This window comes from Panthera onca, chromosome D3 (genome assembly GCF_046562875.1).
Source record: "Panthera onca isolate mPanOnc1 chromosome D3, mPanOnc1 haplotype 2, whole genome shotgun sequence".
In the NCBI taxonomy this organism is placed as follows: Eukaryota; Metazoa; Chordata; class Mammalia; order Carnivora; family Felidae; genus Panthera; species Panthera onca.
Genome location: NC_138350.1, coordinates 31,903,114 through 31,929,070, shown reverse-complemented (window position 1 = coordinate 31,929,070; position 25,957 = coordinate 31,903,114). Strand labels below are relative to the sequence as shown.

Here is a 25,957-nt window from a genome sequence, read left to right as displayed (position 1 = left end):
GTAGCCAGTTGGTACCGTGTTGGGCAGAGCAGTTACAGAGCTTTCCAGCTCCGCCTTTTTATTTACAGTATGATGTCCATCTCGGCCGCAAGTTCATTGCCCCATATTAGGACGGACGCACAGCTCCTCTGGAGCAAGTGGTTTCCGGGAGCACTTAGAGGCCAAGCTGCTCTCCTGCTCTGCTGCCTGAAGACCACGACTGACAACATAACAGATGCCGCAGGAGGACATGAAATGTTTCTTGTTTTCCCTTCATTTATCCTTCTTGATAAAAACATTCTGTCTTCAGGCCCCCTTTTTCTCTAGTACGGACATGTGCATAGCATGAGAACCCGATAGAAAAACCCTCCACAAGGCCTTGCATTCCCACACAGAACAGGTGTTTGCTCAGCGCCTGCTGCGGACCAGGCCCTGGCGACAAGGCCGAACACAGGGCAAAGGCCCCACTCCTGGTGAACCTGGGCTTGTTACATGACAGTTGGAGACACATACCAAGCACTCTGTGCACCAAGCCCTGGTGTGTAAGCTTTAGAGAGGGTATGTTCTTTACTCTCGAGAGCGGCTCCAGGAGGCGTAAGCAGAGGCTGGCCCTGCAGGGACACCGGCTCAGAGGTGGTGTCTGTGGTGCATAAACCAGTGCCCAAATGCCCCCACATGCTGTGCCGAGCCTGTGTGGATGGATGGAGGGCAAGGAGGACAAAGGGAAGAAGTAAGGGTGCCTTCCCTGGTTCTTGGCCTGAGCAGCTGGGTACTGACGGTGCCTTTTGTTGAGCTAGATGTGAGGAGGGACAACCAGGCTAAATGTTGAGATGTGTTTCTCTTGTGCAGGTTCCTAACAGGAAATAGGTAGCTTGCTCAAGTGAGGATGGCTCAGGAGGGCCTGTCTACCGAGGACTAATTATAGAGGAGGGAGCTGGGGATAGGGGCCCACTCTAGCCAGTGCAGGGGTTACACAGCCTCAGTCCTGGGCTGCCCGTGTTCTTACAGGGTGCGTGGGTCGCAGAGCATGAAGGAGAAGGTGTGGCCCACCCAGGGCTCCTGGGCCAGAGACCAGGATGGAAAAGGCCTCTGAGGAGAAATGGCAGCTCCTATGGAGCCCGAATGGTGGGTGGACACAGTTGTCACCTTCTCTGCAGCTCAGAGGAAGCCAGGCTGGGTACAGACCTGGGAGGTGTCAGCTGTGGGTGACATTCAGTGTCTTGGGTCCAGTGAAGCAGTCCACGCCGGCCACAGCATTACTGGTGGGAGAGCTAAAGCCTGAGTCCTGGGTCCTGCTCCCTGGCCAGGATTCCACCTTCTCTTCTCTATCCTTTGTCTTCAGCCTTTTCTCCTCCAGACTAAAGTTAGAGCAGAGTTTAGCTTTGTGTTATAAAATCTGTTCCCCGGTGTTCTCTCTAGTATTTCTCCACCTGACCCACTCACACTCCTTGATGCTTTCCCAAAACTCCTATGTTGAGGTGTCACTTCGTGTTTTCTAAGTCCGGCTAGCAGACAGAAAAGCAGATGGTCTCTTGTAGACTCTGCTTCTGATTGACCCAGAGAAACCATAATGAAATCTCTTTGCTGTGTCTGCTTTGTCTTTAATGGTACCGGAAGCAGTTTGAAGCGCTTTGTCTTGAGTTCTTGGCGAGTTTTCTCAGGCTGAGCTCCTGTCCACCACAGGTTCATTGCTGAAGAGGCTGCAGCCGCCGGGGCCAAGTGTGTGCTCACCCCCAGCCCCACCTGGATCGTCGACCCCATTGATGGCACCTGCAACTTTGTGCACAGGTGAGCATAAGCACGGATGACCCCCATTCCGGTGCCTAAAGTGTCCTCAGAGCCCTCCAAGACTTTGTCTTTTCCAAAACAGCATTTTTTGAGGCAGGAGTATATAAACTTCTAGTAGGTTGATAGTCTCATTAAAAAGGTAATCATGTATTGATTTTTTTAAAACTTTTTTTTAAATGTTTCTTATTTATTTTTGAGACAGAGAGAGACAGAGCATGAGCAGGGGAGGAGTAGAGAGAGAGGGAGACACAGAATCCGAAGCAGGCTCCAGGCTCTGAGCTGTCAGCACAGAGCCCGACGCGGGGCTCAAACTCACGGACTGTGAGATCACGACCTGAGCCGAAGTCGCACGCCCAATCGATTGAGCCACTCAGGCACCCCTATCATGTGTTGATATTTTTTAAAATAAGGTTTTCCATATTTCCTTCTTTTCCTTATTGTGAAATACTCTCAGCATGTAGGAAATCTTCATTTGTTTAAAAATGTTGTGTCTGCCATCTTTAAAATGTTGGTTTAAATTAAGAACCCCTTAAGGAACCCCTGGAGAAACAAGCAGGGTTATAAGACAAGTGTGTGCAGTCCAGCAGCTGCAGGAGCACAGGTCTGGACAGCAGCCCCTGAGGGGTGGCCTTCCAGAGGTGGGAGCAGACCTCATGCTACCGTGAGGTGGCTGAGGAACCCACTGGCAGCGGGCCGGACCTAATCTGACTGAGTAAATAACAGCCAAAGAGCATTCCATTTCAGGGAGGTCAGAGAGGCCCTTGGGGAGAGGGGGAATGAGCTGCAGAGCTCGGGGAGGGGATAGGGATGTGGCTTCTGCTCCAGAAGCTCTGACCGATGGGATGGGCATCAGAGCTGTCCAAGGGCACAAGGGCACTGAATGTGACACGATTTCCACAGACGGTTGGTTCTCTGACATGAACATGCATAGGGCCCCCGGAGAGCTGGCTGGCACAGGTTCAGGGCCCTGCCTGGGTCCCCGTCCAGGTTGGGCAGCCCATGGATGTGCATTCCTCACAGGCATACAGGCAACGCCAGCAGTGCGGGACCACACTTTGAGAGCCCCTTCCACAGATGTCTAGGACATACTCTGTTTCCTTACGTAAAGTGAAAAAGCATGAGCACATCCAGACTGGTGGGGTGGGAGGGGCTTTCCTCTGTGTTTTGCCTCAGATAGTGTGTTTATGTGTAAGTACGTAAAGTAATCCTGATCCATCATGTTAATCATCATCCTTTTCTTAACCCCTCACTGTGGGTTATCTTGAGAATTTAGTCTGTCATACCCACACATTGCCTTTTGAGGCAATGGAATAGTGCCATCTGGTGACAGCAGCAGTGTCACCAGCCTAATTTGAAGCACGACAACCCCCCCACCCTGGGCAGGAATTCGCGTGGAGCCTCGGGTCTCCCCTTGTAGGTGTGTTTCACTGAGTGGAGCTCCTGTTCTTCTGTCTCACTTGTGATTGAAGTGTGCTGGTAATGGGGACAGGACGGGCTGGGCCCCATCGTGTGGTGAAGGCCACACATCCACCAGCGGGCCTCTCCTGGGTCCCAGTGGTCCCTGGGCCACGCAGAACATGGAACCAGATAGACAGCTTGGAGGAGAGCATCATTTGAAAAACCAGCTGTGGTGCTGGTCGTCAGGTTCCAGGACACCTTCAAGGGCCACAGCGTAGTGATTCTTGTGGCCTAAAGACATCGGACGCCTTTGGCCACTGCAGCTCAGATAGGATCTGTTTATTCTCGTGTCCAACAGTGTCAGGGCTGAAGCATGTGAGAGAGGGCTTTCTGAGATACCTAAAGTGGAGCCTGGCGTGCCGTGTACTTGCTCAGCGAGCCACCCGCCAGATGGCCATGCCGACTGCTGCAGCCTCAGTCAGGGCTCACGTCTGTGTGGGACTGGTTTCATAGTTTTCCTGGAGGTTAGTAGTGCCCAGCTTCTTCCTACTTGCTGGTAAGCCCTGCTGATCTTCACATAAAAGAGAGATTATTTCCAAGAGGTACAGCAGCAACAACAAAATCATAAAAGTGCAGGCAATCTGCGATGTCACAGCCCGCCTCTGACGGCTGTGGCCCATGCCTGCATAGGACCCAGGGTGAGGAGGGGCACTGTTGTCACCCAGACCTGGCCTCTGGGTGGAGGCTGTGATGCCCCCTCCTGGGGGCCCCTCCTCACCTCAACTGGGACGTGGGTCTGGCCTTTTGGGAGGTCCCTACTGTCCCTTATGTCTCTGAGAACCAGCAAGCTGATTATTAAAATCCCTCTCAACTGGGTACTCGATGGTCAGTGTTGAATTACATCAATCTTACATGACTTTCAGAATACTGCTTTCTTTCAAGGTCAGCTATCTTACAACATGGTCAGTTAAGCCTATTTGTCTTGGAAGCAGTTAGTGAAGTTGTGGGAAGTAATTTTTTAAAAAAACAAACCCACCCACACTGTATAAAGTTCTTTCTGTGCCTCCAGCGACGATGCTACGTAGCCACACAGAGGTTCCTAAGAGTTTGCATGAGACCATTTATATTTTAGAGTGTAAACCATTCTGTTTTTCTTTGCAGATTTCCCACCGTGGCAGTAAGCATTGGATTCGCTGTAAACCAAGAGGTACATGGTGGGTGGGTCCCCCCGCCAGTGGTCCTGAGCCCCTGGGGCCTGGTTTAGCACCTTCCTTTTTGGGTTCCATTCCAGTACTCCTGTTTTCCCGTCTTTGTCATGTGCCTTAATCATGACTAGTAAATTCAAGCATGTGTTTTTCAAATCCAAGAAAGTAAACAAATGAAAACTGGTTTTGGGGTGTGCAGGTTTGGGACTCCATGGCCAGCCCACCCCCGTGGTGGCTGACCCTTGTTCCCACCATGGTCTTTCTGTGATGCTGCTGGAGAAGCATGGAAGGGGAAGTTCTGAGCAAATGGTCCACGTTAGTCTCCCTCTGACCCCTGGGGCGTGTGACCTAGTCACACACAGAAGAAACTCCTATTTTTGGAGGACATTTTTAATCCCAGTATTTCATTAGTTCTTCCTCATCCTTCTCTAGCTATCAGCATGAGAACGAGACTGCTGCAGGGTTCCCATCACCCGTAGAGCTACGCAACGTCACAGGACCATAGGATGCATAAAGGCGTTAATCAATTTAAGCAGTGACACTTAACACTTCCTGTGCAGTCACCACAGTTATATTTAAATAGGACGGGGGGTTCGTATTTTCCAAAAGCAGCCCTCCGCCAGAGCACTGTTTTCTCTTCTTCACCCTCAGTGCCAGCATCAGTTCTCTAGCATGGAAGCTGAGAGAAGTTTGTACCCGTGTAACAGTACTTAAGGTGAAGATACATAAAATTTTTGAAATCTGATTAAGGAGTTAAATGCTCACTTGTCTGTTAGGTGTCATTGAGACCGAATAGGAGGCTGAGCATTAAGCTCAGAGGGTGACGCTCGTGACCACGTGTCAGTAACTGGGTTTGGGGGACAAAATGCTGTGGGCGGGCAAGGTCTCCGATGGCAAGGCCCGCAGCCCCGCTGGGCCCGGTGCGAGTGCGCGCAAGTGGTCTGGGCTTGTAGTAGAGGGCTCTGGTCAAGGGGAGCGTCCCAGCTTTCCTCACCCCTCCCTCCTGCTAGCAAAGGCCTCCAGGCCCCCCGACCACCCCAGGGGCACAGGGTCTAGAGGCCCGTGTGGTTCTAGGACTACCCTCGTTTGGGAACCCCCTGAAAGCCAGGGTGAGGGGTAGGGAGGAAGATAGTGAAATATTGCTGGAAGGCCGACTGAATGATCCTCCCCAGAAATAAACCCTCTTCCTGCCTTGCTGGGGAGTCCATTCCACTGTGGTCGAGCTCACCCCAGACTAGCTGAGACTCTCCCAAGAGATTTGGCCTGGGTCTCTCTTTGTTTTCCAAGGAAATGAAAACATGGCCAGCCCCCAGACCACACACACTTGCTCCTGTCAACCCCAAATAGCGACCAGTTGGTAGAAGAAAGAAGACAAAGCACGTGTGTGTAGGGCAGCGTTCTGTCCCACTCTCACCTCTTCTTTTTACTGTACCTATGGGAGGCTGCCGTCTGAGGCCTAGTGGCTGCAGTTTGGCGCTCCACCTGCACAGGGACGCGCCCCTCCTTGGTGAATCACCTCTCCCTCTTGGCCATCCTTGACTTGTGATTCTGTCATCAGCTTTACAGATGTATTCCTAATTCTTCACAAGTCAGCAACTTTGAGGGCTTCTTGTGAGGATTAGTCACAAGTAGCCTTCCCCACCCTCCACCCCCCAAAACCGAGGCCTTTCTGAAGAACTAAGTTTTTTCAATAGCTTTCAGTTACTCATGCTTGATTATGATGTTAATTTTTAGTAAAGCTATGTTAGTGTTAGTATATTTTTAAAGCATGTCATTTTCAAAAAGACATGTCCAGTTTTGAATGGAGACACTAATGTTTTTCAGTTCCCTTTTGTGAAGGAGTTTCCATCACACTGGTCATAACACCAAGAACACCTTCCCCTTTGAATTACTGTCTTATTTTCTGTGTCAAATAAGCGAAGCATTTTTGTTTTCCATCCTGCCCCTGCACCCCACAGCTGGAATTTGGAGTGATTTACCACTGCACAGAGGAGCGGCTGTACACAGGCCGGAGGGGCCGGGGCGCCTTCTGCAACGGCCAGCGACTCCGGGTCTCCGGGGAGACAGGTAGGGCCTTGCGTGGCTCGTCTCAGGTCGTTTCAGATTGAGAAATGTGAATGGAAAATGCCAGAATCACCATTCTGGGAGACGGTGCTGGAAGTCCCCTGCTGAGGGTTCAATTTCTTTAGGGACATTGTGTCTCTGATGACCTGGAAATCGAGCCAGTTCTGTGTCTTAATGTTTTTGTGGATGTGGCCAGGAGCTTTAAATAGTCTCATTCTGTTTTACACTCACATCTCTCATCTTCCGTGCTCAGAGAGACCCAGTCACCAGTGTGGTGTGGTCTCTAGCAGTCCAAGGACAAGGGCAGAGTCGGAAGCACGCTCTGGCCCTCAGAGCGTCCAGGTAGGCATCAGTCATCCGGATGTCACCAGGGCGACATCACCCAGGTGCAGTCTGCAGCTCACCGGGTGTGGACTGGCTGCAGTTGGCTTCAGGTTCCGTGAGAAGACGGTGGGCCATGGGAATGAGCTGTGTGAATCTGTGATGTTTCCATGCACCACAGCTGTGTCACCGTTGGCGCTACTCCCAAGGCAGAACCTCAGGGACACCCAGTAACTTTTATAAAGTGGCTGTGGCTACACTTACACCGCACAGAAGCACGTGTCCTTAACAATATGCTGGTTTAGATTTTTCACGGGCTTTTCCTCCTTTGTCTCCCACTGATTAAATCCGTGATATTTTATCGCATTGTGGGACAGGTACTATAGAGGCAGAAACAGAAGAAGAGCCGCAGCCTAGAAGCAGCTAGATTAGGAGAAGACTTTGAAAGCCCCCTCATGTCCATGTGTGAGTGTGAAAAGGTAGAAAAGTGCAGTGGCTGCTAACTTGGAACTTGCACATCTCTGCAGCAGGACGTCATGACGTACCCTCCCCGTCGTGGCTTCGGTCCGTGGGTGTCAGCGCTCTGCCTTTCTTCATGGTCTCTAATTCCTCTGCCTTTTCTTCCTCCCTGGATGGCACCTGGGTGCCTAGATGGCCTCAGAGGCAATGAGGACAGTGAGGGATGACCCTGCCTTCCCACTGCTCCTCACTGAGTGAGAACGAGTTCTCTAGCTCTGATCTGCAGCCCAAGGACAGCACTGCCATCAGGGAGCCCTAGTGCCTGGAAACAGCAGCCCGGCCCAGTGAGGAGCCCAAGGGGGCTCCCTCAGGGGCCTCTGAAGGTCACAAGCATGCCCAGGGAAGGGGAAAGGGAACATCACACGAGGCTTCAGACAGATGTGGGGCCAGCAGGGCATGCTAACCAGTTACTGCTTCTGAGTCCCAGGGAGATTCCAGAACAGCCTCCAGCCTTACCCCATGCCTCCCTCTCCCAGAGATGTTTTGTTTGGCTGTGTAAAAAGAAGCCCTAATTGTAGGTACACATGCCAAGAGGTAACCACTCAGGCCAAATTGTGTAACTTAGTAGTGAGGAAGCCTGTCATTAAACACGCTTAGGTGAACTTTGCTCTATATTTGTTTGATTAGAACACTCGGCTCCATTCACACACACTTGGCTTCCTGGTCAGCTGCCTGCGTGGCTCAGTTGTGCATGACTACTTCCTGTCCTCAGAGGGGCTCTCAGACCCACGTGGGGCAGGGATGCTGGGTCACCTCTACATCTGGCCCGGCATCGGCCCTCCAGCTCCACGCAAGCCCTGTCATGAACCCCCTCTGCAACACAGCTGGGGCTCCCCCTTCTCTCAAAACTGCCCGGGTTCTGGAGCTCCTTTTTAAAAACCTCTGACTTACAAAGAGTCCGATGTGCTGTTTTCAGTGCTGGTCATTTTGTACTCACCGGGTGACTGGATTTCTATGGAGGCAACAGAGCAACTGTCTGTTTCAGTCCCAGTTCTGCCACGTTCACTGTGAGAGCCAGCTGTCACTTAACCCCCACCCCCGAACCTCCATCCTCACGTGGTTGGTGGGGTGATGATGACGGTGACTGAGGATTCAATGCGGTTCTACAGAGAAAGCACTCAGTAAAGTCCCCAGCACGTAGTACCCAAAGATGAGCATTGTTACCAAAGGAGAAAAGACTTTAGTCTTTGCACAAGATCATTAAAGCCCATTGTGAGGATCAGGGTACGTTTCTGGAGGAAACAGGACACCCACCACTGATCTTTCTCCTTCCCTTATTTCTATTACCTTTCCAGAATGACTTCCATTCACAAAGTAAAAAGCAAACAGAACCATATCAGATGGGGTAAAGGATTAGATTGAGGCCAAAGTTTCCTTAGTGCCTTTTTTTTCTTCACTTCCCACCATGCAGAATTTCAAACATGTACAAAGTAGAAAAAGTACAGTGAACCCACATGACCCACCATGTGTCCAGCATTGTCAATGCAGCCACCCCTGCTTCATCCATACCCCCACCCAATTCCCACCACCACGAGCAAGTCCCGGATTCAAATCCCAGACTTAATATCCCTTCTGAGTCAGCATTTCAGTATGTATCTCCAAATATACACGTGATTCTTTAAAATGCGTTATTACGTATCCCTCTAAAAATTATCAGTTATTTCTGAAGTCATTAAATATCCAGTGTTCAAATTTCCAGTTGTTTCATCCTGTGGAAAACAGCTTTTCAAAGCGCCACTCAGTTCTCAGGGTTCCTTGTGGCTCCTGGTCAGTCTTTGTCACTCGCCTTCTCCGTGGACAGAGCTAGGAAGTTGTTTTTTAATATAAAAAACATTGTGAGTTCATACTGGTGTTTTTAATTCATATTCATGACTAGAAAGCTGTCTGTCTCCCTAACTCTTTGATCTGTGTCTCCTCTCCCCACGCTGGAACCCGTATGCGCGGGGACTTGGGGAATGATAAATTCAGTAATGTCACACGATCACTTTTCCTCCTTATCTCACAACACACAAAAGATACCAGTTTCTGAATAGCAGTACTAGCCAGCTGTCAACAAACTGTTCCCCAAAGCCCTTGCAAGGATGTTTTTCTGTTGCTTTGTATTGTCATTTAGAGGCTACAAAGTGGTTCTTTACTCCCTTTGCTTATGAGGATAATCACTTAGATACATTTGCTGCACTTTGCTTTTAATTTAGGAAGATGTTTTTAAAAATTGATTTTGTGTTTTAACTATACAGAAAGCTACATTGTTACAGAGTCAAATCTATAAAACAAAGTGTATTCCAAGAGGTTTAGCTTCTGGCCCTGTCCTTTACCCTATTGTCTCCCTCCCCCTTAGAGATTACCATCTAAAAAGTGGTTCCAACATTGCTTATTTTAGGTGTACTTTTTTTTTCTTTTAAATAAGCAGCTGCTTCATTTGCTTTTATTCTCTGTTTTGGTATAATTTTTGGTACTTAGAAAGGTTTCTATTTTTCTTCCAGTAATTTCCTTTATGTAAAAATGTTTCCATTCTACCCTACTCCTCTCTTTTTTGGGTTACTGTTATCAGTGACAATACTTAAGTTAGCTTGTAACTCTTCTTCCCCCTCCTCATAATGTACTCCAGTATGATTAAAACACAATAACCTTTCACTCAGTTACGACAAGGCAGTGGCTAGCTTATTGTACTAGTCACACCCTCTCCTCGTTACCTTTCCACCTCCTGATGGTTGTGCGTGTGTGTCGACAGGGCAAGTGGCCATGCGTATGATGCTGTCACCCAAGAACCATCAGTTAGTGCATAGTCTTGGTTCCACAGGTAGATTACATGTGGTACCCCCACCAGTCTCTTATGCCGATGTATCTCCATTGGGTGAAGCTCAAGCTCATTCACTTGTGCAGCATTTCTCACACTTTTTGATCCTATTTATACTACTGAAAAAATTGTTGAAGACCCCCAAAGAGCTTTCATTTATGTAAGTTATACTTGTTGGTATTGATGTATTTGAAACTCAAGCAGAAACTTTAAAAATCCTTATTAAGTTATCTTTAAAATAACTCATTACATGTTAACGTGGGTAATATATTTTTTATGAGAAACAACCATTTTTTCCAAAACCAAATTTTCATGAGTGGCATTATTTTACATTTTTTTCAAATCTCTTTATAACGTGTGGCTTAATAGAAGACAACTGGATTCTCATATCTGCTTCTGTATTCAACCTGTTGTAATGTATTATCTTGATGTATGAAGAAGATCTGGCTTTACACAGCTGAGTAGTTGGAAAAGGTGAGGAATATTTTAATAGACTTTCAGTAACTGGGGATATTCTTTGATGCCACACCAAAACTCACGAAGTGGTGGTTTCTTCAAGGTTAGTTGCAATATGAAATGTAATGACGGTCAATGAATTTATTTGTACTCCGTGACTGTGAAATCTACTGGGCAGGTCTCCTGCTTTGAAGGGATCTTCTGTTCATGGATGATTTTGTAACATCATGCCTTGGTCATTTGGAAAATATGGGTTCACTGAGATTTTCAAGCTCTTTTAAATGTTGACCGATTTCATTGTAAACTATTAAGCAAGTTGTACTCATTAGTATCACTACTCTCATGAGAAATCTTTAAGTGTTGGGAAGGTGTCAAACTTTCGGTAGTAGATCTAAGCCTTCCCAAATTCTAATTTCCACTTCAGAGCTTGAATTTTATCATTGGCAGCCTTAGCAATTGAAATGATGGGCTCACTGCCTTCATCTTCAAGAAGATCTTCCAAATACCCAACTCCAAATTGTTGTTGTCTGTCTAAGCCTCCCCCGTACTTCCCATCTAAGCCTCCTTGTACTTACAGTCTAAGCCTCCCTGTACTTCCCATCTAAGCTCCCCTGTACGTCCCATCTCAGCTCCCCCACAACTTCCCATCTAAGCCCCCACTGAACTTCCCATCTAAGCCCCCACTGAACTTCCCATCTAAGCCTCCCCCATACTTCCCATCTAAGCCTCCCCCTGTACTTTCCATCTAAGCCCCCCGCCAGAACTTCTGTCTAATTCTTCTTGTACTTCTCATCTAAGCATCCCTGTTCTTCCCTTCTAAGCCTCCCCGGACTTCCCTTCTAAGCCCCCCTGTACTTCCCGTCTAAGCCTCCCCCATACTTCCCATCTAAGCCTCCCCCTGTACTTCCCATCTAAGCCTCCCCCTGTACTTCCCATCTAAGCCCCCCACCAGAATTTCCGTCTAATTCTTCTTGTACTTCTCATCTAAGCATCCCTGTTCTTCCCTTCTAAGCCTCCCCCGGACTTCCCATCTAAGCTCCCCTGTACTTCCTGTCTAAGCCCCCCACAACTTCCCGTCTAAGCCTGCTTGTACTTCCCGTCTCAGCCCCCCGTACTTCCTGTCTAAGCCTCCTTGTACTTCCCGTCTCAGCCCCCCGTACTTCCCATCTAATCCTCCTTGTACTTCCCGTCTAAGCATCCCTGTTCTTCCTGTCTAAGCCTCCCCGTAATTCCCGTCTCATCACACAGGATTGAAAAGACATTTGCCTAGGTTTTGAGGCTCAATGCAATTCGTCATTTTTGTAGCTTTTTCATTCTTAAGTAAAACCAACCTGTTTTCCCCCAGAATGTGAGTGTGGCAGAGAGGACCGCACTGACCACCAGAACAGGGCGTGCCCTGCCTGGCTTTGTCTACTCTGTGCAAATGTTAACACAGTGAAAAGGCAAGTCATGTCTTAGTAGTATTAAGAAAATTATTTTAACTTCGCAGATTCCTGGAAGAATCTCAAGGACACCCTCAGAGAATTTCTCCAGTTGGTTTCTCAGAAAGGCCTCCTGGGAACAACATTCTCTGTGTTCTTACGTGCTCACAGCAGCTTATCAGTGGCCTTTATACCTGGAGATCCATTCTTCTGGTAACAAAACACATGGCTCACATTTTCTTGTGCCGAGTGTCTTAAATTGTCTCCATCATTTTCTGGCGTATCTATGTTGTTGAAAAGTCTGAAGACCGTTTCATTTTCTTTCCCTGATAAGGGAGTCCAGTTGTTTGCTTGAATGCCCAATAGATTTTTTTTCTTTTTCTTTCAAGCACAGTAATTTCAATAGAGTATATCCCAGTGTTTGTTTTCAGTCAGTTTCCTAGGCACACCATGTTATACACCCTTTCTTTTTTTTTTTTTTAAGTTTGTTTATTTTGAGAGAGAGAGAGTGGGGGAGGGGCAGAGAGAGAATCCCAAGCAGGCCCCATGCTGATGTGCAGAGCCGACTGTGGGGCTCAGACTCATGAACCTTAAGATCACGACCTGAGCTGAGATCAAGATCACTTAACTGACTGAGCACCAGGCACCCCTTGAGTCCCTTTTTTTTTTTTTTTTTTTTTTTTTTTTAATTTTAGAAGAGTTTTCTTGAATTATAGCTGTTAGTATTTGTTCATTTCCCAATTCTTTTGCTTCTCTTTTATGTTCTGGGTCTTCTATTATTAACTATGTTGAGTCTTCTCTGCTTATCTTTTCTATTTGTTGCTTTCTCTTTAATTTGGTTTACCAGATCCACCAATTTTTTTTTTATTAATTTTATTTTTTTAATTTACATCCAAGTTAGCATATAGTGCAACAGTGATTTCAGGAGTAGATTCCTTAATGCCACTTACCCATTTGGTCCATCCCCCCTCCCACAACCCCTCCAGTAACCCTCTGTTTGTTCTCCATATTTAAGAGTCTCTTATGTTTTGTCCCCCTCCCTGTTTTTATATCATTTTTGCTTCCCTTGTGTTCAACTGTTCTGTGTCTTAAAGTCCTCATATGAATGAAGTCATATGATACTTGTCTTTCTCTGACTGACTAATTTCACTTAGCATAATACCTTCTAGTTCCATCCATGTAGTTGCAAGTGGCAAGATTTCATTCTTTTTGATGGCTGAGTAATACTCCATTGTCTATATATACCACATCTTGTTTATCCATTCATCAATCGATGAACATTTGGGCTCTTCCCATACTTTGGCTATTGTTGATAGTGCTGCTATAAACATTGGGGTGCATATGCCCCTTCAAAACAGCATACCTGTATCTCTTGGATAAATACCTAGAAGTGCAATTACTGGGTCATAGGGTAGTTTTATTTTTAGTTTTTTGAGGAACCTCCATACTGTTTTCCAGAGTGGTTGCACCAGTTTGCATTCTCACCAGCAGTGCAGAAGATATCCTCTTTCTCTGCATCCTCACCAACATCTATTGTTGCCTGAGTTGTTGATGTTAGCCATTCTGACAGGTATGAGGTGATATCTCATTGTGGTTTTGATTTGTATTTCCCTGATGATGAGTATCGTTGAGCATCTTTTCATGTGTCGGTTTGCCATCTGGATGTCTTCTTTGGAGAAGTGTCTATTCATGTCTTTTGCCCATTTCTTCACTGGATTATTTCTTTTTTGGGTGTTGAGTTTGAGAAGTTCTTTATAGATCTTGGATACTAGCCCTTTATCTGATAGGTCGTTTGCATGTATCTTCTCCCATTCCGTTGGTTGTCTCTTAGTTTTTCTGATTGTTTCTTTTGCTGTGCAGAAGCTTTTAATTTTGATGAGGTCCCAGTAGTTCATTTTTGCTTTTGTTTCCCTTGCCTCCAGGGATGTGTTGAGTTAGAAGTTGCTATGGCCAAGGTCAAAGAGGTTTTTGCCTGCTTTCTCCTCGAGGATTTTGATAGCTTCCTGTCTTACATTTCAGTCTTTTATCCATTTTGAGTTTGTTTTTGTGTATGGTGTAAGAAAATGGTCCAGGTTAATTTTTCTGCATGTGGCTGTCCAGTTTTCCCAGCACCGCTTGCTGAAGAGACTGTCTTTATTCCATTGGATATTCTTTCCTGCTTTGTCAAAGATTAGTTGCCCATGTGTTTGTGGGTCCATTTCTGGATTCTCTATTCTTTCTATTGATCTGAGTGTCTGTTTTTGTGCCAGTACCCTACTGTCTTGATGATTACAGCTTTGTAGTACAGCTTGAAATCTGAGATTGTGATGCCTCCTGCTTTGGTTTTCTTTTTCAAGATTGCTTTAACTATTCAGGGTCTTTTCTGGTTCCATACAAATTTTAGGATTATTTGTTCCAGCTCTGTTAAGAATGCTGGTGTTATTTTGATAGGTATTGCATTAAATATGTTGATTGCTTTGGGTAATATTGACATTTTAACAATATTTTTTCTTCCTATCCAGGTGCATGGAATATTTTTCCACTTTTTTGTGACTCCTTCAGTTTCTTTCATAAGCTTTTTATAGTTTTCAGTGTATAAATTTTTAACCTCTTTGGTTAGATATATTCCTAGGTTTTTTATGGGTTTTGGTGCAATTGTAAGTGGGATCGATTCCTTGATTTCTCTTTCTGTTGCTTCATTGTTGGTGTATAGGAATGTAACTGATTTCTGTGCATTAATTTTGTATCTTGCAACTTTGCTGAATTCATGAATCAGTTCTAGCAGTTTTTTGGTGGAATCTTTTGGGTTTTCCAAATAGAGTATCATGTCATCTGCGAAGAGCGAAAGTTTGACCTCCTCCTTGCCGATTTGGATGCCTTTTATTTCTTTGTGTTGTCTGATTGCAGAGGCTAAGACTTCCCATACTATGTTGAATAACAGTGGTGAGAGTGGACATCCCTGTCTTGTTCCTGACCTTAGGGGGAAAGCTCTCAGTTTTTCCCCATTGAGGATGATATTAGTGTTGGGTCTTGTGTATATGGCTTTTATGATCTTGAGGTATGATCTTCTATCTCTACTTTCTTGAGGGTTTTTATCAAGAAAGTTTGCTGTATTTTGTCAAATGCTCTCTGTGCATCTTTGAGAGGATCATATGGTTCTTGTCCTTTCTTTTATTGATGTGATGAATCACATTGATTGTTTTGTGGATATTGAACCAGCCCTGTATCCCAGGTATAAATCCCACTTGGTCATGGTGAATAATTTTTTTAATGTATTGTTGGATCCTGTTGGATAATATCTTGTTGAGGATTTTGCATCCATGTTCATCAGGGAAATTGGTCTATAGTTCTCCTTTTTAGTGGGGTCTCTGTCTGGTTTTGGAATCAAGGTAATGCTGGCTTCATAGAAAGAGTTTGGAAGTTTTCCTTCCATTTCTATTTTTTTGGAACAGCTTCAAGAGAATAGGTGTTAACTCTTCCTTAAATGTTTGGTAGAATTCCTCTGGAAAGCCATCTGGCCCTGGACTCTTGTTTTTTGGGAGATTTTTGATTACTAATTCAATTTCTTTACTGGTTATGGGTCTGTTCAAATTTTCTATTTCTTCCTGTTTTAGTTTTGGTAGTGTATATGTTTCCAGAAATTTGTCCATTTATTCCAGATTTCCCATTTTATTGGTATATAATTGCTCATAATATTCTCTTATTTTTATTTCTGCTGTTTTGGTTGTGATCTCTCCTCTTTCATTCTTAATTTTATTTATTTGGGTCCTTTCCTTTTTGATCAAACTGGCTAGTGGTTTATCAATTTTGTTAATTCTTTCAAAGAACCAGCTTCTGGTTTCATTGATCTGTTTTTTTGGTTTCGATAGCATTGATTCTGCTCTAATCTTTATTATTTCCCGCCTTCCGCTGGTTTGGGGTTTTACTTGCTGTTCTTTTTCCAGCTCTTGAAGGCGTAAGATTAGGTTGTGTATCTGAGATCTTCCTTTTTTAGGAAGTCCTGGATTGCTATATATTTCCTCTTATGACCACCATTCCTGTGTTCCAGAGGTTTTGGGCTGTGGTGCTATCATTTTCATTGGCTTCCATGAACTTCTTAATTTTCTCTTTAACTTCTTAGTTAGCCCATTCATTCTTTAGTAGGATGTTCTTTAGTCTCCATGTATTTGTTACCTTTCCAAATTTTTTCTTGTGGTTGATTTTGAGTTTCATAGTATTGTGGTCTGAAAATATGCACAGTATGCTCTCGATCTTTTTGTATTTGAGGGCTGATTTTCCACCAATCTTTTTTCAACCTCCATTTCTTATAAAGTACAATCTATTCTGTTTATTTATACTTTGTTCCTTCAGTTTAATCTTCTTTGCTGAAATATTTTCTTTTCTAATTCGCTCTTAAGTTGTATCCCCTCCACTTTTCTAGTTAGGCTGGTTTTTTTAGGCATTCTTTATTTATTTTATATAAAGTACTTCTGTTTTGTGGACAAATATTTCTTGCAGTCCTTGATTAACTGAAGAGATGTTCTCTATTCTTTTTTTTTTCCCATGTAAGTGTATGTGTGGTTCACCCATCATTCTTTTTAATTACTTATTTCTGCTTGAAATCTGTATTCCTGAAATGGGGAAGGGCTTTTGAAGGGGTGGGGTGCGAGTTCAGGACCTTTTTGGTAGTTTTGTGGCTCTAGAGTTCCCTTTTGTGTTGTTTTTGTGAAGTGTTCAAAAACTGGGCTTTAACCTTAGATTTTGTTTTTTTGTTTGTTTTTTTGTGGGTTTTTTTGGCTTTATTCTACTTAACTGTTCCCGGGATCTTCTCTTTTCTTTACTACTGTTACTCCTGTCTAGTGAATTTGGAGTTTACTCCCAGTGCTGGATCCTTCCCTTAAGGGGTCTTGGTAAGTCAGTTATGAGAGATCATAGGGCTGGTGGTTCTCTCCCTTCAGCCCTTATCACGCACCAGGGGCTCCTGAACTGGTGTGTGTGCGGCCCTTCTCAGCGCCCACTTCTCTCACCTGGGCCCGCACTGACTTCCAGGGAGTGGCTGCTGGGGTCCAGCAGATGCTCCATGCTTCTCTCTTCCTCCTGCTGCCACCCGGTCTCGTAGCTGTTGGAGGCTTGCCCCACCCATTTGTATTCTGGGGTTTGGATGCACCTTGCGGATATAGTTTTTTGTAGATGATGTCTACAGTTTTGCTTTCTTCTCTCCTAGTTTGCTTGGCTTCAAGTTCCAACCCTGTGCCCATCAAGCCCCCTTTCCCCACACCTCCGCCTCTGCCCAGCCCCCACCAAATCACCAACGTCCCGTCTGTCTAGTACTTAATGTTTTTAAGTTAAATAAAATTAAACTTTATTTTCATATGAGTAGCTCTTAATGGTCTATAAGAAGTCTGAAAGAATTAGGACATGTGTGTAAAAATACCTGCTGTCGTAAGTGTTGTCATGGGGTGGGGCGGGGCGGGGCGGGCGGTGGTTGGGGGCTCTATGTTCAGCAAAAGCAGCTTGTGTTCATGGGGCATATTTCCCAGACTTAAAGCCTACTCACCTCTTTCTCTGTGAGTACATATTTCAGTGTATACAAACGGCTTGCTTCTCTTAAGTTGTAAAATTTTTCTTAAGACAACAATACTCTATGATACTTGGGGTACTTTAACCATGCTCAATCAGAACAATAGTTTTCAAACTGTTGTAAGTCTATTAATGGACAATTGTTTTCACCCTAAAATCTGTTCATTAAAAAAGTATACAGAGATGCCCTACTTCAAAATCTGTTGGATTTTTTTTTATCATGGTAAAATATATAGAACATGAAGTTTGTCATTTTAAAGTGTGTAATTCAATGGCATTAATTACATTTACAATGTTTTCCCACCATCACCACCATCTGTTTCCAAATTTTTATCTTTCCAAATGAGACTCTGCACCCATTAAGCAATAACTCCCCTTTCCCCCCACACACATACCCATGAAGTCACAAAATATTTTAAATTACAAAATATATGCATTAGTATTTGATTGGGATAAAATACTATGGCATGATAATATGCAAAATGGATAATGCAAAAACCATAGTGATTATGGGTTTGAAATAACCATAATATAAAGTGATGTTAAATAGAGGGGATGGTTTTATCTGTGTTAAACCGTAGAAAGCATTTTGCCTGTAGGTGGCAGCACTCAGGCTTCCTTTTTCCTTGTTCATTTCATTTGGGAAAAGTTTTAGTGAGAGTAAGAAAGAAATAGATACATTGCAGCTAGAAGAAGAGGAAACAACTGGGTGCAGAGATATCTCTTTACAGACTTAAAAACTGTGGGAAGAAATGCTGTCTTTCACATAATCACTGGACAAGCTTGAGTTTAAGTCTGGGCCTCACCACCTAAGGGCCACATGACTACGTACTGGTCACTTCCTTAGGCTTGGTTTCTCCATCTGTGAAACAAGGGCAGCAGTGAGACAGTGAATGTCATAGAGGAATAGAAATGTAAATGTATCATAAATGTAATAGAGGAACAGAGGCACAAATGGAAAGTGTTTAGCACAGGCCTGTCTGGAGAGATTCAGAGGTTGGTAAATGTGAGCTACTGTTTCCACACCTTGCTCAGTTTCCCTTTGTGAAATAGCCTTGTGGCACTTAGTCTGAAACCCTCTGCGCTTCCTGCACCAGCCCTGCATGTGGGGTATCTGCTTGTCTGGGCTGGTACTCTGGGGACTTTTCCACTCACCCTGCAGCCAGCCCCTAGGCCTTGGCCTGAACAAGTAGTCATATTATTTTTTATGCCGTATAATATTTTTTTAATGAGGTATAACCGCCATATAGTATTATATTAGTTTCGGTATACAACGTCATGATTCAACATTTGTATATATTGCAAAATGATCACCACAGTAAGTCCAGATAACATCCAAGTAGCCACGTCTTATGAACCTGATTAAAACTTATTTCCCAATGAAATTGTGTGGCTTTCTAGTTCCTGAAGGAAATTCAGTGTCTCCCAGTGTGACTGAGATCCTAGAACCAGGAAATGCCCTGAATGTAGGGATATTATTCTCTTGATCTTAGCTCTCTGAGAAAAATCACTCTTAAAGCATATACCATGGAGTAAGAGATTCCTGTTAGGGTCTAGAAAATAGTACAGGATCTTATCTTAGTGCAGAGGGGATGATGGTACTACTGATAGAGCTTTTGTGGGGGGCAGTTTGAAAAAAATTTTTTTAGATCTAAAATATGCATACTCTTTGATTCAGAAATCCCACTTTTTGTGGCAGGGGGAGCATGAGCAGGAAAGTGGGGCAGAGAGAGAGAGAGAATATGAATGAATGAAGGAATGAATGAACGAACATCTTAAGCAGACTCCACACTCTGCACGAGCCTGATGCAGGGCTCGATCCCATGACCCCAGGATCATGACCTGAGCCAAAATCAAGAGGTAGACACTCAACCGACTGAGCCACCCAGGTGCCCCCAAAAATCCCACTTCTGTCATTCTATCCTGAAAACTCTATCAACATTGGTGCACAAACCTATAGAGAAAAAGAGGTAGCATTGTTTATAACAGGAATTGAGAATGTTTATCTGTAGGGGATGGTTGAGCCAATAGCAGTTCATCTATGGGAATAACATGTAGTCCTTACAATTACAGAATGATGGAGAAAGATGTATGTGATATATTGTTTTATGAAAAGAGCAAGGAACAGAATGTACTGTGTTTAAAAATACAGTATGTGGAGTTCCTGGGTGGCTCAGTCAGTTGAGCATCTGACTCTTGATTTCGGCTCAGGTCATGATCTCAGGGTCATGGGATCCAACCCCATGTTGGGCTCCATGGGGTGTGGAGCCTGCTTAAGATTCTCTCTCTCGCTCTGCCGCTGGTACTCTTTCCCCACTCTGCCCCCCCCCCCCCTCAAAAACTAAAAATAAAAAATAAGAATACAGTGTCTGTGTGTGGGTGTGTAAGATTTGAAGTTAGATAAGGAAATTAGGGCAAGATCGGGCCACATACCCTGCTCCTTGGCTTCCGTTTTCCCCTGCGGCCTCGTCTAGGACAGCTCATCCAAATTGCAATGTTATCTTTCAAGAGTGTTTTTAACAGAAATATTTATCATTCAAGAATTCATCCCCCCCCCCAAAATAGTGCCATTATACATAGTTATTAGATTCTTACACTAGCCAACCAAATTCTACCTAACTCAAGTATTCCTGCCTTAAATTAAAAAATGCTACTGATTTAACAAATCAGCTCAAACAAGAAGACTCTTACCAAGGTTGCCCTAATGCTGGTGTTCGAGGAAAAGTGCTCATTGCTTCTGTGACTATTTATTGAGCGCCTGCTGTGTGCCTGGTTCTGTTGATAGTGTTTTCTCCAAAAGAGGTCTTCTTTCCTGCCCCTGAGAAAACGCCATCTCAGTTTGGAGCCCAGGGAGGGAATTAGGAGGTAAGCTCGTGCAGTGACCTGTCCACAGGGATCCTGGAGCTGTCCGGCCCCATGGCCCCTTGTTGTGGGTAGAGCTCCTTGTGCACACTGGACATGGGGGAGGCACGTCATTGGCTCAGCCTTGGTGCTGGGTGTGCCTGGCAGGGAGTGATTCAGACCTCTCCAAGGCAGCTAGCTTTGGTGTGGAGCCAAGCGATTTTCAGAAAGTGTTTAAAGTAGAAAATGAGAGCCTCCGATTTAAGAAAAGGGGAAATGGGCATAGAGTCTGTCTGAGAGGAGATGGCCTTCTCGCCGTCATCTGGTCCCTCAGTGAGAGATTCTGTAGGTGTTGACATAGGATTGGGCCCATTGAGTGACATAACTTGTGAAGAGTGTTTTTCCTCCAGTTCATGGAGAGACTTTGTTCTGTTATCTGAACGAATACACCTGGTACGGCTGATTGTGCTCAGCCCGAAGCCTGACCAGGCGTGAGACTGAATTTGGTTGTATTTGGGCGTATAGCAAAGCAAAGACAAACCGCTTGTGATAACCTACCCATGAGTCAGGCATAGGAAGGGAGCCCAGACACGTCCCTTGACACCCACAGGCCAGCTTCCTACCCCTGTCACAGGAGCCGTGTGGTTGGCCCGAGCTCCTCACCACTCCACACTGGGGTGACCATTACAGCCCCTGCGTCAGCCTTCCTTACGCCCAGTGGGGTTACTCCTGAGAATTCCCTTTCCAAAGACATCCTGCTTTCTCTACAGGGACGCTATTTCCATCTCCGTGATCATAGCAGTTAGAGAAAGGTTTTTAAAGACAGATTTATTTGATGAAGTTTTTTTGTCATCATTTTGTTTTTATTTATGGCTGAATGATGGTGATTTTCATGAGCCACCTGACTCTTCCAGGTTCTTCATGCTAACTGTCCCTGAAAAGAGAGAGATCTGAAAGTCTGTTCCCTCTGGAATCTGAAACAGGAAGCAGCCTTAAAGGAGTGATGAGGAAATAGTCAAGTGTGGGATTTGTTGACCTCCCTTCACTGTCTTTACAATGCTGCACAGCTATCAGAAAAACTTCATGGCGTAAACCACTCAACAGATGGTACTTGTTCTGAGAGGGAAGGAGAGGCTGACGTTTGAGGTTTGCTTCAGAGGGAACGCTGAGTATTCAGTTAGAACCAAGACTTGATTTTTCTGATCATGGGGCATTCTTTCTACTGCAGATATCTCCAAGGCCTTGGTTCTAACGGAAATTGGCCCCAAACGTGACCCTGCCACTCTGAAATTGTTCCTGAGCAACATGGAGAGGTTACTCCACGCCAAAGCTCATGGGTATGACTTTTCAGTTCCCAGAACATCCTGGAGCCAAAGGGGAAAGTGCCAAACACACAGTCTTGCTCACAGCTCCCCAGGGAGAGAGGAAAAGATCCCGAGTGATGGGAGGTGGCCCCTCCATGCAGAGGTCGGGAGAGCCACGTGATGCTTCCTCTGCCGGTGTGTTCCCTCGTGCCTGTTAGAAAACCAACAGGGGACCTGTGTTCCTTTCGGAGCAGTGCTTCCAGAAGCCAAGTGACTGATCTCAAGCCACCCAACCAGTGAATCCTGTGTGGGCTTAGAGCCCTTCATAAATGATATCACTCCGGCAAATGTCTAGGAAAAATGAATCCTAACAAGTCCAAATGAATCTTCTCCCGTCTCCCACCCTCCCTAGGTCTGTGCGGTACCTGTCAGACACACAAGGTGATTTACATTTAAGTTAAAATTCAGTAGAGTTAAGACGAGTTCTTCAGTTGCACTAGCCACATTTCAAGTGTCCAGCTGTGGCTAGTAGCTTCCACATTTGCAGAACTTTTCCATCCTCACAGAAAGTTCTCTTGAATGGCACTGCTCTGCACCACAGATCTTGAATCTAGAGAGCTTATTAGAAAAGCCCTGTGGCTCATTTTTAATGACTGGGAATACCCAGCAGAAGGTGACTTTGGATGAAGTCAGCTATTTAAGGGAAATCTGACTTGTGCACGGCACCACTCACAGGAATCTTTGCCCTCTTCCCTCTCCTCTAGGGTCCGAGTTATCGGGAGTTCCACCTTGGCACTCTGCCACCTGGCCTCGGGGGCTGCGGATGCTTATTACCAGTTTGGCCTGCACTGCTGGGACCTGGCTGCCGCCACCGTCATCATCAGAGAAGCAGGTGGCATCGTGATGGACACTTCAGGTGAGCCCCTCTGACCCTCAGCCTGCAGTCCATCCCCAGGGGAATGACAGCAGACTAGACCCAGTAACGCCACCAGACTCAATGTCCCCCAGTCTAGACCTGGTAATGTAATCAGACCCAACATCCCCAGACTGGACCAAGTGCCATTAGACCCAATATCCCCCAGACTGGACCAAGTGCCATCAGACCCAATGTCCCCCAGACTGGACCAAGTGCCATCACACCCAACGTCCCCCAGACTGGACCAAGTGCCACCAGACCCAGCATCCCCCAGACTGGACCAAGTGCCACCAGACCCAACGTCCCCCAGACTGGGGCAAGTACCACCAGACCCAACATCCCCCAGACTGGACCAAGTGCCATCAGACCCAACGTCCCCCATACTGGACCAAGTGCCATCAGACCCAACGTCCCCCAGATTGGGGCAAGTACCACCACACCTGACATCCCCCAGACTGGACCAAGTGCCATCAGACCCAACATCCCCCAGACCCAGCATCCCCCAGACTGGTCCAAGTGCCATTAGACCCAACATCCCCAGACTGGACCAAGTACCATCAAACCCAAAGTCCCCCAGACTGGACCAAGTACCATCAGACCCAAAGTCCCCCAGACTGGACCAAGTACCATCAGACCCAGCGTCCCCCAGACTGGACCAAGTACCATCAGATGGGCCCAACATCTCCCAGACCCAACATCCCCCAGACTGGCCAAGTACCACCAGACCCAACGTCCCCCAGACTGGACCAAGTACCACCAGACCCAATGTCCCCCAGACTAGACCAAGTGCCATCAGACCCAACATCTCCCAGACCCAACATCCCCCAGACTGGACCAAGTACCATCAGACCCAAAGTCCCCCAGACTGGACCAAGTACCATCAGACCCAAAGTCCCGCAGACTGGACCAAGTGCCATCAGACCCAAAGTCCCGCAGACTGGACCAAGTACCATCAGACCCAGCGTCCCCCAGACTGGTCCAAGTGCCATTAGACCCAACATCCCCAGACTGGACCAAGTGCCATCAGACCCAACGTCCCCCAGACAGGACCAAGTGCCATCAGACCCAACGTCCCTGAGACTGGACCAAGTGCCATCAGACCCAACATCCCCAGACTGGACCAAGTGCCACCAGACCCAATGTCCCCCAGACTGGGGCAAGTACCACCAGACCCGACGTCCCCCAGACTGGGCCACGTGCCACCAGACCCAGCATCCCCCAGACTGGACCAAGTACCATCAGACCCAACATCCCCCAGACTGGACCAAGTGCCACCCAACATCCCCCAGACTGGACCAAGTACCATCAGACCCAACGTCTTCCAGACTGGACCAAGTACCACCAGACCCAACGTCCCCCAGACTGGACCAAGTACCATCAAACCCAAAGTCCACCAGACTGGACCAAGTACCATCAGACCCAACGTCCCCCAGACTGGACCAAGTACCATCAGATGGGCCCAACATCTCCCAGACCCAACATCCCCCAGACTGGACCAAGTACCATCAGACCCAACGTCCCCCAGACTGGACCAAGTACCATCAGACCCAAAGTCCCCCAGACTGGACCAAGTACCATCAGACTCAACGTCCCCCAGACTGGACCAAGTACCACCAGACCCAACGTCCCCCAGACCAGGCCAAGTACCACCACCAGACCAAATGTCCCCTCTACTTCCTCAGAGTCTACTGATGAGACACCATGTGGAAGATGTTGGAAGTTCAGTGGGCTAGTGCCTTCTCAGCTTTCCTGCCTTCCTACTCTATGCCTCTAGGCGTGAAAAGAGACCCCAGGATCAGGATACGGCCAGATAGGAACACGCGACCACTGTACACATACATAACATTTGACAGTTTTCTAGCACACATTCTGACCCCACCAAATCCGACGAGATAGGCAGAATAAGCATCATACCCCCCATTCTATGAAGAGGAGGCTAGCACCCCCACACACACACACCGTGTATCTCCGCATGGGGTCAGCATGGTGTAGAGTGTGAGCACACTGTGAGCTTTTTAGGAGAACAGACTCAAAAAGGTGACTTGTTCCTTCTACTTCAAGGTCATCGTGTCCCAGTGACTGACCCCCTGGGTGTGAGTCCCCTAACATGTCTGCCTCCATAACTCCGCTTAGTTTCAGGCAGACCCCTCATCTAGTATTTAGGAATAAGCAGTCTGAGACTGGGTGAGTCCTTTTAGATCCCTTTCTCTAGCTTTTTAGTCACGACTTGTTAGCCAGCCTGCATCAGGTCACTGCCCAGACAGGCCCCACCCAGACCTGCTGAGTTAAGACTTCCATCCATCACATGGGGTCCCCGGTGCAACCCATACAGCAGACATTTGAGAATTGCTCTCCGCTGTGGTGGTCTAACTGATCATGTGAACCTCAGTCCTGATGGCTGGACCTTAGCCTCCATTCCCCCAGCACAGCCTCGAGTGCTCCCTTCCTGGGGCAGCAGAGTGGATGCTGAGAGGCTGCACCCTTGCTTTGGCCAGGCTCACGTCTAGACCTCCCTGTTTGGTCCCGCCTCCAGCCCGGCCTGGACCTTGGTTTTCCTTGGAAAGTGCATGTGCTCAGTTGCCATTCGGGACTGTTCTGCCCTTTCCGGTAACTCAGGCACCCTGTCTTCTCTCTCTGTCCTCAGGTGGACCTCTCGACCTCATGTCTTGCAGAGTGGTGGCTGCGGGCACCCGAGAAATGGCGACGCTCATAGCTCAGGCCTTACAAACGATTAACTATGGGCGGGATGATGAGAAGTGAAAGGGAGCAGAGGGGCAGAGAAATGTGACCCAAGGACTGGGCCCTCCTGGGAATGCTGAGGCTGGCGGCGAGCCCTGGGACAAAGCTGCCTCCAGCAGCCTGCACACATCAAGTGTCTCTGACCACCCCCAAGAGGAGGTGTTTTGCTAAAGTATGTGGCTTTCTGGTTAAATCCACGTCTTTCACCGGGATTCGGTGTTTAGCTGGTGTCTCTCTTTAATCTCACATAGCCTTTATCAGGTTAGTACACATTCTTCTATCAGGGCCAAAATCCAAATCTCGTGTGACATACGTATTGAAAATTGAGTCTTGATTTTTTTTCCTCCAGAATGCAAATCTCAGGTAATAAGGCTTTAGAACTGCTGATGAAGCGGACTTGTTCTCAGGCCCTCCCCCATGGTACTTCAGAATGCAATAAATCAAAATAATGGCGCTCTGCTTATCTGTTTCCCTCCATAAGTGTGTCGCCTGCTTCCTCAAACCCACAACGCCCACAGCTGTAGATCCAGGCTCTTCAGGAAAGTTTGCATATTAAAGCCCGAAGTTGGCAGTGTTTGCTGTCTGTCTGCTGCTTTTGATAAGCACTGTGAAAACTACCTTAGTAATTATCATGTGTTAATGGATAAAGTGAGCCATACAAAAATTTTAGG

General features: G+C 46.4%; 1 protein-coding gene across 1 annotated transcript in view; it reads left to right on the top strand.

The window, feature by feature from the left end:
* The window catches only part of IMPA2 (inositol monophosphatase 2), a 47,639-nt gene extending 21,900 nt beyond the window's left edge, over window positions 1-25,739 (top strand). Inside the window, exons 3-8 of the mRNA XM_060613212.3 lie at window positions 1,663-1,767; window positions 4,327-4,372; window positions 6,329-6,437; window positions 21,556-21,664; window positions 22,396-22,547; window positions 25,192-25,739. Coding sequence (XP_060469195.1) covers window positions 1,663-1,767; window positions 4,327-4,372; window positions 6,329-6,437; window positions 21,556-21,664; window positions 22,396-22,547; window positions 25,192-25,307 — 637 coding nt within the window. The 3' untranslated portion in view covers window positions 25,308-25,739. The remainder of the gene's footprint in view (window positions 1-1,662; window positions 1,768-4,326; window positions 4,373-6,328; window positions 6,438-21,555; window positions 21,665-22,395; window positions 22,548-25,191) is intronic.
* The last annotated feature ends 218 nt before the right edge of the window (window positions 25,740-25,957 follow it).